Below are 14,824 nucleotides of genomic sequence, written 5' to 3'. Positions count from 1 at the left end.
TACGCGTGACGTAACGCAGTCGCGCGGGAAGCTTTATCCCCTCCCACGTACCGTCTTCGTAATACCTCACGGAGGAGGTGCGCAAGCGCAACGTGCGCTTTCCTGGAGCACAGAGCATTAGCACGCATCTTGAGTTCCGATCGCTGGAAACAATCTAACAGTCAAAAAGAAAATAACGCAAAGAGATGCCGTTCATATCGTTCGTAATATATATGCCGCTATTTACTGCTTGAAACTCGGTTGCGAATGTAATTTACAAAAAAGGTTGTTCTCCATCTATCATAATCTTGATACTGATAAAATAATAAATCGTAAAAAGAAAATCTAATGCGTGATATACAAATTTTGGATATATTATATGTAACGGCATTACTAAATTGAAGATTAATTAACATGACAAACGATAAATCGGTATGCTTATGTATTCTTTATGTTTACGTATTATCTATTATTAATGAAAGAAACAAATTTCAATAAAATAATCGAGAATGATAAAGCTAGACGTGCCAAAAGTATATAAGGAATAGAAATTTGGGAAATGATAATTAAAAAGAAGTTGAACTAGATGTTGTTAAATGAAAAATTATAGACTTTTATGCAATAGACAATTATGCACTTTACACTTTTGTAATGGTTAAACATACACTGACACTAAAATCATAGTAGAGCATAAGGAGAAGATACGCAGTGGTTTTAGGTGGCGTCGTCGCATCTTAACCAGTTGGATTAATTTTCCTGTGATGTAGCGTCGATAGCAGAAACGAGAGTCGTTACGTGGCGTTGGTACGCGCAAGAGCGTATTCGCGAATACAAACATGTAGAGTGTAGAGTGTAGAGTGTATAGAGTGTCGAGTGCGAGTAGTCCGAGAAATCAGTGAGCGAAGAAAAAAGGTTGACGAGACAGAGGCGGGAAAGGCGACGCAGAGAAACGAGGTTCCGCCGCTGATTTGAAAAGTAGATATATCCCGGGCAATGTAATCGCGAAAGCGTACCACGATTACAAGCGGATACAATTGCATTCCATAGTAGGCGCAACCATGCAAAAATAGGAAAGAAGAACACGATGCATTGCGTGCTGCGAGTTCGAGTAAAAGAAAGGCTCTGTCTATCGAAGAGTATACGAAAAGTCAAGAAGCGTGCCGTAGACCGAACGAGCTCCTTAAACTGACAAAGCGACACACACGTTAGACGGGCGACGCACGCACCGTTGGCCAATAGGAGCTTGCTATAACGTGACGTCATGAGTTGAAGTACCGTGCGATTGGCTAGGTCTATTATGGCACGGGAAACACGCCACGCAACCACCTATACACATGTTAATTAAATAGGCGATAGTTCTGACGAGATAATGTTCCGCGGAGGGTTTTAAACGGGCGTGGTAACGCCAGAAACTGCTGGAAAATAATCAGGAACTTACAGGTACGCCGCCAATATATTTCGGTCACAATGGAAACACGCTGGAACCCACTTTCACGGTAGAAATCAATTTCTTGCGAGAATTTCAACGATATTTCTCCTGTCAAATACGCGACACATGAGGAAAATCACAAGGCACTTGTCAATTTTTGAACAGCGGACGATCTCGCGACGTTTTACGATACACGACGGTTATAACCTGATCGATCTAGCGCGTGGCAGAAACATTTTACAAGTGCTAACCACTGCGCATCAACAGCCATGCTTGCTTGGCCACGATTCACGTGTCTGGGGCCCGAGGTATAGACCAATCAAAGCGCGGTTCATGACGTCACCTGGCTGTATCGACCAATGAACGCGGCCCATGTGACGCAGCACTCCGCTGGGCGTGTAAGAGAAGTGTCGAGCTGCTGTATATTGCTCGTTAGTTAGTGCACTTTTTTCCTGATTTTCTCACGTTTTCTTCGGTACCATTGCGAAAAATCTATCGAACCAAGGTCTCGGAACCAGCCGATATCTTTTACGGGCGCGCTTACCTTCCGGTGGACGCCAGAACGGACGAATATCGCGACAATCGTACACAGCACACCCGACACCCGGCTCGCCCGGGCAAACACTCACTCCGATCTCGGCGGCGTCACCCTCTGCCACCTTTTGTCACGTTCCTTCTCTGTCACATGGATCGGACCTCTACGCTGTTGCCACTTCTACCATATAGAACCATACAGTTCATTGTTTACTTTTGCGCGCGCGCCAAAACCACGTCCCGTCACTTTTTCTTACCTAATTCCCTACCTTTCCTTTTCCTTTCTTTCCATTTACACGAGATATCATTTTCAATACTCTGTCAAATCTTTGTCACACGACCAAACGATCATTCTACTAAATATTATTTGAACTAATAAAATTTTACTTATGTTTAAATAAATAAGTTTAACATTTTTCATCGGTTTAAAAGTGTACGATCATTTAAAAGATAATCATAACAATTTGATGTCCTGAGATGTGGTATACATACTTTTAATGCTGTATAATTGTATAAAAAGTGTTTAAGCCATATACGTCTTTACTGAAACAAAAATGTTATTAATAAAAGTAAACCAGAGAGATGTTTAGCATCTATATTTAAGAGAAATATAGATTAAAAATAAATATGAAGATTAATGTTCATCGCTGTTTTGTAAATTATTATCACTATATATATATATATATCATAAATAAAATTAGCTCAAGTTAGTTTTAAGTTAGCATAAATGATAATGTGTTTAGTATAAGATCATGGCTTGGCTTATCTGTAAGATAGTCGATCAAAAGCCTTGTAATCCCATGATTATATATCATAAATAAAATATTTGCAAGTATTATAGAAATACATTTATACATGCATTTGACCTAAAATATGAAATTTACTAAATGTATATAATATATGTACAATCGCAATTGTTTTCTAACAGAGAGGAATGAAAATATAAGATATTAGATATTATTAAAAATATTTTACTTTGTATACATTTTGCACAAAATATATGTAATATATAATTTTAGATATTTACATATATTTAATTATTACTTCTAACCTTCTAAATGATATATAAAATTCAATTCAATTCTGTAATTTGCTTCGTTATTAAAAAGTTGGTAATTTTATTTTCCATGAAAAATTGATTTCATATATATTTTTTCTTCCTGCAATTTATAATCTAAAACAAATACAGCAATACAAAGTATGACTAGAATTTGAACAAAATATTACATACTACGATCTACATACAGATCTCAGTAAATAATATTATCATGGAACACATTTTCTTTCTACGAATACGAAGAAATTTATAATTCTAGATATTCTTTTCCTATCGATTTTTCTAAATCCTTCATTCGTTATATGTATATTCTTGATTAATTGTTATACGACTTCAATTCCCGTGTGTTAAACTGTAAGAATTCTAAATGACGTTCAACTTTTGTTCGCTATTGAAATTACATATTAATATTTAATATTTGTTATTTAATATTTATATATGAAGAATATGCATGTACTTCAAAGTTGATACAAATTTAATTTTGTATGAATTGCTGATTTGTAATAAATTATATGTGTGTTACTTACACAATTGTTGAATACACTTAACAAAAACGTACAAACTATAAAAAATAGGCGTCATGGAACAGAATACGTCGTGTTGTTACGTTTGTACGTATCAGCACCGTCATTTATATTTAATAATCACCTTTAAATCCTATTTCCTTCTCTAGCACATATAAGAATTTATTTAAACTTATTCGATATTTCGATATAAGTTATTTTATGTTATATCGTACTACGAAAACAGCGAAAAATACTGTGAAGAAAATTATTACAGATTTAAAACGGAACATTCAAAACATAGTTTCACAAACTGTTTTCTGTGTAATACTTCTTCTAGACGAAACGTAGTTCTAAGGTTGTGATACTAATAATTTACAACATATCACTAAGAAAATTGTTCATAATCTTTAGCTTTTCCTTTCATGTTGCATATAATTCATATTTACTGCATGTTACTATATTTTAAAAATAATAAATTAGGCTTAATACGATAGGCCTTAGAAACAAATAGCATTTCAAACACTTTTTCACAGAAGGAATTTAAAAACTAAACAATCCAATTGCTTCTTTGGAACATTTAGAATAATTAAAACATTATATGATTTACCTTATGATATTGTACATTCAATAATAAAAGTAAACAAATACTTTATAGTTGTCATATAGATCGTCTAAATAATCACTTGTATTACAGCCAAAATTAAGAAAAACTTTTATGTAAGTTGTTTTTTTTCTTTTTTTTTTTTTTTTCATTTTTTCTTACTGAATATTTTCTTTAGATACTGTAAATGTTGACTAACGTAAGAAGTAACAATTTTAACTAGATAATGCTTCGTGAAAGCATTAGTTATCTGCTCAAATTACTAACATAGAGATGTTTAAGTTCTGTCTTTGGCATATTTTCAAAGAGCGCAGCTCGATTTTGCCCCTCTCCTTTCTTTACCCAATGACCGTAAACTCTGAATGCACAACCATCGATAACCTATAACAAAAATTGCGTGAATATTATTTCATCGATCTATGAGATAACAAGCCAATGAGTAAGACATGCTAAGAAAATAGGAAAAATACCTTCCGCAAAATTTTGATCCTGTAAGGATCTGTGCACGCTACGTGAGTCGAAAGAGGTTCAGGTGTACTATGGAGACGCTTAATACGAACGACCGCGCGAACACAAATAATTGCCAACTGGAACTTTTTCCTTGCATTAAATGATTTTGCTTTCAATTCCTATATAAAACGTAGGAAAAGATAAAAACTTTGAAAATGTTTACAGTCTATGTATAATTAAATAGTTCGATTACGAAAGTGTTATTAAACACAATAATGTTAATATGTTAATGCAATGTTAAAACATGTATGTTACATACATATACGGTGCATTCAGTGGAAAGGTAATATTAGGATGTGCATAATAAAGTAATGGCATAGTAAACAGCTGTTATAATAATAAACAACAAATGAATGCCATCTTAATTTTATCAATCGAGAAGATGGGAAGTTCTTTGAAAACTAGCAGAAAGAGATACAGAATAAAATAGGAGCCATATTATATATAGATAAAGCTTCAAACATAGCATTTTTATAGTAATTCTTCGATATAACATGCAAACATTATAATTAAAGCACTTTTATTATTTGAATTATGTTTCAATATTGACTGACTTTACATGCATGCTGTGTTTCTTCTGAAATATTACAATCTATCAATTATACATTATTATAACCGATGGAAACAAATTTATATGCGTTGCTCCCTAAGTATACAAAAATATTTTAGTAAAATAATATATGTCGCGAACAAAAACAAAAATAAAATATAATACATATAGATATCATTATTCATTTTTATTAAATTGAAACATTAATAAAAGCCAAAATGTTAATTGTTATTTAGAAACATATTACATAAAGATTACGATAAAAAAAAACCCACATTTAGCGACAAACAAAATAAAAACAAAAATAATTTACCAAAGCTAACTGAGATATCCTACTCAGACGCCGCGAATTAGTCGATAGTGAACGTTTTAAAGGAGCGATGTCTTGATCCCATAGCTGTAATTCCAATAATGTTCCGTTTTATCAGAGTAGTAAAACTTTCTTCTTTTATTTTAACAAATTACTTTCAGATTAATCATATACATGTGTAATTTATTAAATTTTCTAATTTAAACAGAAATTTGCGTAACAATGTTTGATATTTTATGAAAGCATGGCACTGTGGATACAGGCAGTTGAACATATAAAGCAAACGAATAAAAACATAAAAATAGAAGTATAATACAAATATTTTAAATGCGTGGAATAATAAATATTTCGTACATATTTTACTTCCTTAAATATTTACATATCACAATCAGGTATATATTATTCTGAAATATTTACCATTGTATGGAAAAATGAATGTTCCAAAGCTTCTTTGATGCTAATTCGTTTCTTGGGATCAACAACTAATAATTTTCTGATCAGATCTTTCGGAGCTTCTGAAAACAAAATAGAAATTTAATTACTATACCTAAATTTATAAATATTGAAGATTATGTTGTAAAATCAGAAACTATATCGATACATTAACACGTTGAATGCCACGCCAGTTTTACAAGATTTGGCCGTGGCAACACATACAATGTTGAAATATTACCTACAAGAGATACGTTACGGTGTATAATCATCATTAATGAATTTACCTCACTGAGGTCACCCCATAACGCAGGTGACCCCATAACGCTATAGTGCAATTTCGCTCGATTCACTTATTTTTTACCATTATCAATTATCTCATATTGTTTTTTTGGGTTGTTAAATAATTGTCCTATGTTGTTACGTCCCGGGACCTACCATAAACCGTAATTCATCCCTCGATCATATTTATTCGGACCCTCGATAATCCTAAAGAACCGTTACAAGATTTAGCATTTTTTACTTTACTGTCAAGGCCCTTAATTGCTATCAAACATCTTTCAAGTCGAAACGTTCCTTAGGGTTATTGTTCATTAAGGTAAAACACGGAAAAAGCGGTCTTTTCCCATGTTCCGCAGCCACTGGTTGCAGGGGGGGGGGGGCGCGCACATAATAGATATATATTTCATGTATAAATAAAACTATTTTTATATCTGTTATACTGCATTAATTTCGTCACATCGTTGTAGTAACGATGGTAATAATAAAAAATTTATAACTATTGACATTTGTTCAAATTATGTATTTCTACTAATCTTGGTGGGGTCATCGATGACTCTCACGGGGTCACGGTCAAGTGGGTGCCGGTTACCGGTGACCCTCCCCCCCCCCCATGGCATTCAACGTGTTAAGAAACGTACATATAACGGCACCTTCATTATTTTCTTCATTTAAGAAAATAATGTTTATCACGTTCGAAGGTTTGACAGTAACAACTATTGTCTTCAATATATTTTTCTTATACGAAGCAGCTCATCGAGGTGATACACCTTTGACGATTACTCAAGATGATATTATCATGGATTATAATTTATGCTTGTTGTTGTTACAATTCAATGACAGAGAGATAAAATTTTAATATTACCATGGTCGCGGTAGATCACGCCTACGAGAGTCGTAAATTCTCGTTACGATACGATAATCGACGCCACGAATCAGTCGATCCCCTATATCGGTTAAGGTAATAGATGTGGTTGAAACGATGATAACACTGTATTAACAGATTAAAACATACACTTTACGTCTACAATTTTGTAGATTTAGTACTTATGCGTGGTGCATGTAGATGTGTTCTCAGCGAAGTGTAAATAACAAGTTAAGATGATAACTAATCAAAGAATGAAACACCAGTCAAGATGTTGACTGATCTAAGAATGAAAAATAAGTCAAGTTCAGTGATGACGCCGTAGAGGAGGAAAACTATTGATGGGTGTGCCTAGCGCACGGGACCATCGGATTTGTTGATGGTAATTTTCGTTAGGAAAGTGAGGGCAACGGTCGTTGCTGCTAATTAGATAAGGAAAAGGCTGGTGAGTAAGCATCGGTGCTGACCGCCTCCGATCGAAGGTCGCCCCTGGGTGGCATTGTACGTGGGAAAAACCGCTTTCCTGTGTTCTCTCGGAATGGGCAATCTAACGGGAAAATCTAAGAAATACTTCAACTTAAAAGATAATCTTGTGGCCTGAAGGACCTTAACTATGACAATACTAAGATTTACGATGCGTCCGACCTTAACTATGACAATACTAAAATTTACGATGGGTCCTTAAGATTATCGAGGATCCGCAATACAGGTATACTTGCTTAATCATCTTGCCCGAATTATAGAGTCTGATTTGTGTAAAGAGTGAGTCACGGGTCGTAACACTTTGTCTTGCACAGGCCTGAAAATTTTTCAATACTCTGACTATTGTATATTGTACCAGCTTTAACTTTTAAAAAAACCTATTGTGTATTTGCTTATCATAATACGATAATTATCGCTCCAATTATAAACGAAGCAATATAAAAAATATATTACATACTTCAAAGAACAATTTCATAGAACTGTTTATACGTATCTTATAACTTTCAATGTATGATCGATAGTATCCATCTTTTACAATAGCCGAAATTAAATTAAAAGTCTGCGAAAATGATGCATACAAATACATGCATTACGTTAATTAAGCACAAGTTTACCCCGTATGCCACGAGAAACAATATTTTTCCACTGTTTCCAAACACAAGCTGTTATTTCTTATAAAAATTATTATATACACGATAGATACCTGTTATGTCCGCCCATTCTGGAGATGTAAATGAATATTTTCCTTCCATGATATTTCTAAGCATGACCATTTGTTTCCTATGCCAGAAAGGAGGACAACCGACTAATAAAGTGAACATAATTACTCCGCAAGCCCATCTGAAAACAGGCAAACGTTAGTAACGATTTTATCCTTTATTAAGACGATTGGTATGATCATAATTATATTCCCTTATATTAATTATGTTTCATCAACTTACATATCAACTTCATGCCCATAGCCTTCCGCATTTTCAAACATGTTGCACTTCAGCACTTCTGGTGCTAAATATCCAGGAGTGCCACAAAGATCTGAAAAAGATGTTAATAATATATTTCTATGAATTATACAAATTTTAAAAATTAATTACGTACCATATAATTTTTCTCCAGCTTTTAATAGTCTAGCAAACCCAAAATCAGTTATCTTTACATTTAAATTATCATCGAGTAATATATTTTCTGGCTTTAAATCTCTATGCACTATTCCTTGATTATGTACATGTTGAACACCTTCAAAAACTTGTCTCATGATATAGCGGGTCTTTTTTTCTGACAGAGTAACAACAGACGTGAGGTAGTCAAATAGCTCACCATTCTTACAAATTTCGAATATTAAGAATATGAATGTGCTAGATTCGAAGACATCGTGTAATTCGACTGAAAAAACAAATTTTTTATAAGAAAAGAAAATTAATTTTATCTCGCACGAAATATCGAAAACTTACTAATATATGGATGACCAGCTACTCTACGAAGAATTTGAACTTCTTGTAACGTAGCATCCTTCATGGTATGACCATCTTCGTTAGTTTCATTACTAATATCTATGATTTTAGCTGCATACTCTGTGCCAGTTTCTTTTTCTATACATCTTCTCACAGTGGAAGATATTCCTCTGTAAATATTAATGCGTTATTTAATTCGTACTTAAATCAATATGGGACCAATTAGTTTTAGTTGAAACCTGTTTTATTAATAAGAGTAACAAGAATAAGACTGCTGAGAAATGACGAAACATACATGTATCACTGTAATATTCTCTCATGTTTATTTGCGTAGAGTGAAATTTTTGCACTCGAGTTATTGCTAATAGAATATAAATAGCTTTCAAATAATAATTATAATATATAGATGCATTCTTATTTAATACCGGTGGTTTTATGACACTAAAGTAATGGAAATTCTCCTATGATCTATGTAACGAAACGTTTCACAGATTTTTTAAATAATACAACGATGACTAATACTTGAAAGGAAGAAACGTCTTATTCTTGTACAAAGTTTCGTCAATATTGTAACCTGTCCTGTATGTTGAATTAGCATTTCGTAAGTTCACAAGTTTCGTTGCTTTGTTAATATATATATATATATATATGTACCGATCAGGAACAATCAGTCAAATTGAATGTAATTTAATTCCGAGAAATTATATAATTTGTACAGGTTAGTTTGTTAGATTATTCAGAAATTGTGAATTCCTCGATTTATTTATCGCGATACATTAGAATCGAATAACGAAAACGTATCTATTATGCTACGCGCGTATTTCCTAAATACGATACATAAAAATAGTAAGCTATGTTTCTTTTTTCACATCGAGATATCACGTGACAAACCTTCCAAGGATTTCTTTCGGCTCGTACTTCGCATAGAATCCTTTGGCCGCATCCTTGTCCGGCAGAAGATCGTCTCCTTCGTCTTTCGCCATGTCACACGCAATATTTCTTTCACATAAATCACGTTAATAGTCACCGCGTAGATAGCACATGTTTCTTCAATTTAGAAGGAACAGGAGTTTAAATGAATAGTTTTTGCACCCGACGCGATTGTCATATTACGTGTCTATTCCAGAGCATTACGCTGGATATACGATACACTCTAAAAAAGACGTTAAGAAAGCGATCACTGGTCACTGAACACCGTACGCCGATAATGACTACGATACATCTACGGCCAGCCAAGAAAACACGTGCACATATAAGCACCGTTAAAGGAACAATGGCGATAGCCAATATAAAGTAACGAATGCAGAGGGCTCTTGCGGCGGGGAGCCGAACTAGGAAAATACCGACTTGCCAAGCGCGAAAAAGAAAACAGTAAGTAGCTATCTATTATTGAACTAAAATTATTGTTTCAAGGTGTGTATATATTATATACTGTAATCATCTATACTATTTGCCGTATACGTACGTCATGTGACTTTGACGTTTTACTATTCTAAATTGTACGACTACATACGACTGTGGTATCTACAATGCTACGAATTTTTTCGTTTAATTACGACTCCAGCTTCGTAATCGCGTAAATAAATTTTTTGAGGCGAATTTATCGATATATCGGATACATCATTGGCTACTGTCTCAATAAAGGTTGATATACGTATAAGAATAACACGCGGGAGGTGAACGGAAAACCACATTGTAGTGAGTTCATATATATTCTTTCTCATAAAATTAATGTTACACGGAGCGAAGGAATGGTTTCATTTGAAAGCCTCCGTAACACCGAATTACCCTTTCGAATATGTATCTAAAATAACAGGAATTTGATATGTATTAATGGTATGTACATGGCGTGAATATAAATAGAAGCCACCGCTACCTCGCTTGTTCCTCGCAGTCTTGCTCTCAATGTTGAGACTTAACTATTGTACTGTTCGGATGACGTATCCATTCCTTCGACACAATTTCAGCATCATATTAATAACGAAATAAAAAATCGTGAGGCAAAAATACGAGGATCCGATATGTTTTCAGATAAGCGGAAATGAAATCTGTGTCTACGGACCCCGCAGTTGCGCGAGCAAGGCCTCATTTTTACGACATTCAATAGTGAGTTGTCTGACCGCAGCGACGTATTTGCGTTGTTGTTCTATCAGAGTGACCAGTTGCCGGCTAAGTGCATCCCTTCTATTTTTTTCGTCGGCACATCGTTTCTCCACCTACATGAGATACGATCGTGTTATTAGAATATAGCAAAGTTTCTTGTATTTTATTGCCAATTTAGAATTAGATTTTAAAGGCCGATTTTTAAAGTCGAATAGTTCCCTTTGTCAGAGATATATTCATTTGCTGCAACAATACTTATAGTTTTTGAAACGCGAGTTTTACGGAATAAATTGTAAAAATTACTGTAGAAAATATATGTTTCACCTTCGCCTTATTGCGTTTTACGCCTGCGACGATCTCGTCGAATTGTTTAAGAAATTGCTCTTTACCGCTTGTTGATGCCATTGCTCTGGTGAACACAGCGGAAAAAAAGAGAAATGCAACAAACAACCGTTATCGATGCATAACATGCGTAAATATAAAATTTACCAACTACTTACTCATTATAATTATCTTGGATCGAATTTAATAACGATAATTCCTTACTTAAATAAACTTTCGTATCGTCCAGAGTATTGTACAATGTGTAATATTGTTTTGTTTCTTTATGTTTTGCCGAAACTGAAAATTAACGACGATGAGAGAATATTTGGCGCACGCGATGAGTAAGCGAATGCCGATGTATAAAAATAAATTGGCAAACCTTGATTATAAAGTTCCATAAATCGTCTTTGATATTGCGTAAGTTCCGAACGACCGGGAACATCGTCCAATTGTCTAGTTAATGATGCGATAGCTCTATTCTTTTTAGCTAACTGCAATCTGACTTTAGCGAGCGCTTCCTTTTGCTGCTCGTACTCCTTTAAGCGATCTTCCTCCTCTTCCGATGTACCACTTTCGATTTCTTGTAACTTACCTTTCAAGAGATTTAAATCGGATTTGCATTGTTCTCGGAAATTATGTTCTTGCTCCTTCAAACCATCGTGGACTAAAAGAAGTTCTTCCAATCGTTTGTAGATACTAAACAAATAACATTTCGTTTTTATTCAAAAGTCGCGTAACCATTATAGAGATATAAAACCGTAAAAGTATAGTAAGAAGACAAGTGCCTATCGTTTTCATTGATATCCATTTCTTCTGCTTTCTTCAACGAGCGCTCAATAGCTTGTCGCTTTGTACGAGACTCGTTCAGTTTTTCAATTAATTCTAAATGCTTAGCGGATAAAGCATCTTTCTCTTTCGTTAATTTACGAATACGATTCTGAAGCGCAGCTCTTTGATTCTCTAACGCGGTCAAAGCTGCTGAAGAATTTGTTCCACTAGGTTCCTGCGGTTATTCGAACGTATAGAAGGTGATTTAATTACTCAGGTCTGTAACGAATATCGTATTGCTTAAATTTAAAATTGGAGAAGATTTACCTCAGTTTGGGATATCGACATCGTCGCATATTTTTCAGTTACTTTGGCAATCTCTTGGGCTTGGATACCAACGATATTACCTACGGCTACTACGCTTAAACGAGCCTGTATGAATCACAAATAATGAGTGTCTATCATACCGATCATAACGATACAATTACTCACTGAACTTTCTTCTATAGCGGCTAGGTTCCCAGCTAATTGATCTGTATTTTCCTATGGAAACAAATTTGATTCAGTCTTCGTTAAACGCTTATTTGAAAGAGCATTGTTTCAAAACGTTTACCTTTTCCTTTAGTTCTTCTTTATTTTCATTTTCTTTGACATCTGTCGAAGCAACTTCAGCGGATGGAGAAGCAATTTTTATAGAATACAAAGGTGCTTCGTACTCCAGGACAGTACCAAGAAATTTAGTAGATTCTTCTCTTTTAACATCATCTTTATGTTTAAAAAGACGTCGAGGTTCGTACGATTTCTATGAAAAGATTATATCTCTAATTATTTAGATTATAAATATCGGCCTAAAAAAAAAATTCGAAAATAACGTATCTTACTTTAATCAAGTGAATACTTTTTATTAAATTTTCTTTGCCGGTTTGTGCTATAGACGAATCTTCGACAAAGGAATGCTTTTTGTGAAATTGACTTAAGGCAAACGATCGTACAAAATCTGCCGTTTCTTCTCGAGTTTCCATCGAACGTTTAACCAACCACTAAAATTTGTCGTCGGCTATTAAAATAATTTGAAAAAATGAAAAGCTGAAATTCGAGAAAACGAATCAATTACCTGAATAACGGGGAAAATATGAATGCAATCTAAGCCCTGAATTTGATGTGGTTCTATGCGATATGGACAGTTCATTTTGGGTAGCATAGCTACAATTTTTTCGGTCAATGAACTGTAACAGAAAATGTATAAGATATTGAATATTTCAAATGTTTTATAAGTTTACTTACATTTTTTGGCCTATGGTAAGATTTTCTCGAAACAACAAATCGATATCTACATCGAAGTTACACGATTCTATACACCACGTCATTCCGCCAATTACCTAAATATTAGGATAATATTTGTCGATCTTAGTATGTTCTTTACAATAGTTGAAGGGAATTCATTTCGTACGTACTTTATCAAAATTCGATAATCCTTTTATTCTGGCTCGAAAATAGCCTGCCGCAAGAAGTAAGTCGATAATATCTTGAAATCTTTTCGTCTGTTCTTCGTCTTCGCGAACATCGGCCTGAAAATATTTTGCAATGCATTTTCGATTGAATTTCATTTTTTATTAAATCGTATTTTCCCGCTCTCCGTTTAGTACGTGGTTGTTGGTAGAAGTAATTTCCGACAGAGGGCTACCAGCAGAGAGAGATTCCCGGTTATAATTTTTAGATTAAAGTATTTAAACCAGAGATAAATAAAGAAATATGTAAATGAAGATGTTATTGAGGCACATTAAAAGATAAAAAGTTGAAAATAAATTGGATATTACCAAACATAAAGCATATGGTAGAAAGTACTTGGAAGTAACATCGCATGCTCCATTATTCTTACATACCGTGATAAAGACGCATTGTAAATAAATAAATAAAGTTGATTAGCTTGTTTGTTTCCTTCTTACGAACCTTGACCAGTGTTTTGTTAGTTTATTTATACCTAGGACTGTTTTTTGAACGTACCTCGGTTGTTTCAGAGCTTCGTGATAATCTCTTTGGTACGTCGTTCAACATAGTTACGTTCCCTAGACCATGTACAGCCGAGCTATCGATCGATATGTACCGAATATATCTCAAACGAATAATTAATTATTTATTAGTTTCTATTTGATAATATTCAAGTTGTATGGCGTTCTGTCACTTAATAGCGTGGACTATTGTTGTCACTTTAGCCATTTTGTTCCCCTCACGCCTCAAAGACGATCTTTAAGTCGAGTTTCTATGTACGTGTTCGGACGATAGTTTCCGCTATTTAAACAGTTGTCAATGTACAGTAGTACGAATCGAAACTAAAATATGACAACTACTTGAAAATATAACACTTTTTTTTAAATTTTACTTAACGCTTTATAAAAATACGCTACATTTATTGGTTTTGTTCCAAATGGATTTGCAATAAAAATTTGAAGATACAGATATCGTTCCTTTTTCTCTAAATAAAGTTTATGTACGTAAATATTTTTGAACAAGTACGTTAAAAAGCCTTGCTATAACAACGCGATGCGATAATATATTTTTAATTTTAGTTTGAAGAATAAGAAAAGAAAACTTGACGTTTCTTACTATATGTATATCCAAATGAATGTCAATTTTTAAGCGATAGCA

At 34.0% G+C, this 14,824-nt stretch overlaps 3 protein-coding genes across 10 annotated transcripts in view; all 3 read right to left on the bottom strand.

Moving 5' to 3' along the window:
- The window catches only part of LOC139994502 (uncharacterized), a 33,682-nt gene extending 31,387 nt beyond the window's left edge, over positions 1–2,295 (bottom strand). For 3 of the 6 annotated variants that reach the window (XM_072017218.1, XM_072017224.1, XM_072017225.1), the window contains exon 1: positions 1,953–2,295. The gene's annotated coding sequence lies outside the window, so the exon portion shown is untranslated. Of the gene's footprint in view, positions 1–51; positions 564–1,417 lie in introns of those variants that run through there. The other 3 variants (XM_072017219.1, XM_072017222.1, XM_072017220.1) reach the window with 3 other exon arrangements.
- A 602-nt stretch (positions 2,296–2,897) lies between these two features.
- Positions 2,898–10,534, bottom strand: Phkgamma (phosphorylase kinase gamma). Of its 2 annotated transcripts, XM_072017247.1 has the most exons (9): positions 9,875–10,534; positions 8,984–9,153; positions 8,631–8,915; positions 8,477–8,567; positions 8,239–8,375; positions 5,894–5,991; positions 5,480–5,563; positions 4,577–4,735; positions 2,898–4,487 (listed from the first exon to the last, which is right to left on the bottom strand). In XM_072017247.1, the coding sequence occupies exons 1-9, from the start codon at positions 9,964–9,966 to the stop codon at positions 4,353–4,355; spliced, it is 1,251 nt and encodes a 416-aa protein (XP_071873348.1). In that variant the 5' UTR covers positions 9,967–10,534; the 3' UTR covers positions 2,898–4,352. The 2 variants fall into 2 exon arrangements, with proteins under 2 accessions (XP_071873348.1, XP_071873350.1); XM_072017249.1 differs by lacking the exon at positions 5,480–5,563.
- A 142-nt stretch (positions 10,535–10,676) lies between these two features.
- On the bottom strand, positions 10,677–14,423 carry Fidipidine (coiled-coil domain-containing protein 93). Of its 2 annotated transcripts, XM_072017235.1 has the most exons (14): positions 14,183–14,423; positions 13,633–13,746; positions 13,463–13,557; positions 13,293–13,404; positions 13,060–13,218; positions 12,792–12,980; positions 12,671–12,721; positions 12,506–12,610; positions 12,196–12,413; positions 11,790–12,106; positions 11,587–11,707; positions 11,411–11,495; positions 11,046–11,199; positions 10,677–10,787 (listed from the first exon to the last, which is right to left on the bottom strand). In XM_072017235.1, the coding sequence occupies exons 1-14, from the start codon at positions 14,231–14,233 to the stop codon at positions 10,768–10,770; spliced, it is 1,791 nt and encodes a 596-aa protein (XP_071873336.1). In that variant the 5' UTR covers positions 14,234–14,423; the 3' UTR covers positions 10,677–10,767. The 2 variants fall into 2 exon arrangements, 1 of the variants encoding a protein (XP_071873336.1); XR_011801655.1 differs by lacking the exon at positions 11,411–11,495.
- Positions 14,424–14,824: the final 401 nt, after the last annotated feature.

This window comes from Bombus fervidus, chromosome 14 (genome assembly GCF_041682495.2).
Source record: "Bombus fervidus isolate BK054 chromosome 14, iyBomFerv1, whole genome shotgun sequence".
NCBI lineage: Eukaryota > Metazoa > Arthropoda > Insecta > Hymenoptera > Apidae > Bombus > Bombus fervidus.
This window is presented reverse-complemented; position numbering and strand designations above follow the sequence as displayed.

Bases quoted from the DNA above. Each gene is read 5' to 3' on its own strand.
- Fidipidine (XM_072017235.1), bottom strand. From the start codon at position 14,233: ATGTTGAACGACGTACCAAAGAGATTATCACGAAGCTCTGAAACAACC. The intron at 12,414-12,505 runs GTAAATCTTCTC...GAATAACCGCAG, and splicing joins TGTCGATATCCCAAACTGAG to GAACCTAGTGGAACAAATTC. The intron at 11,200-11,410 runs GTGAAACATATA...TATCTCATGTAG, and splicing joins TAAAACGCAATAAGGCGAAG to GTGGAGAAACGATGTGCCGA.
- Phkgamma (XM_072017247.1), bottom strand. From the start codon at position 9,966: ATGGCGAAAGACGAAGGAGACGATCTTCTGCCGGACAAGGATGCGGCC. The intron at 8,916-8,983 runs GTAAGTTTTCGA...TTGTTTTTTCAG, and splicing joins AGCTGGTCATCCATATATTA to TCGAATTACACGATGTCTTC. The intron at 4,736-5,479 runs GTAAATTATTTT...CGTTTTATATAG, and splicing joins GGATATCTCAGTTAGCTTTG to GAATTGAAAGCAAAATCATT.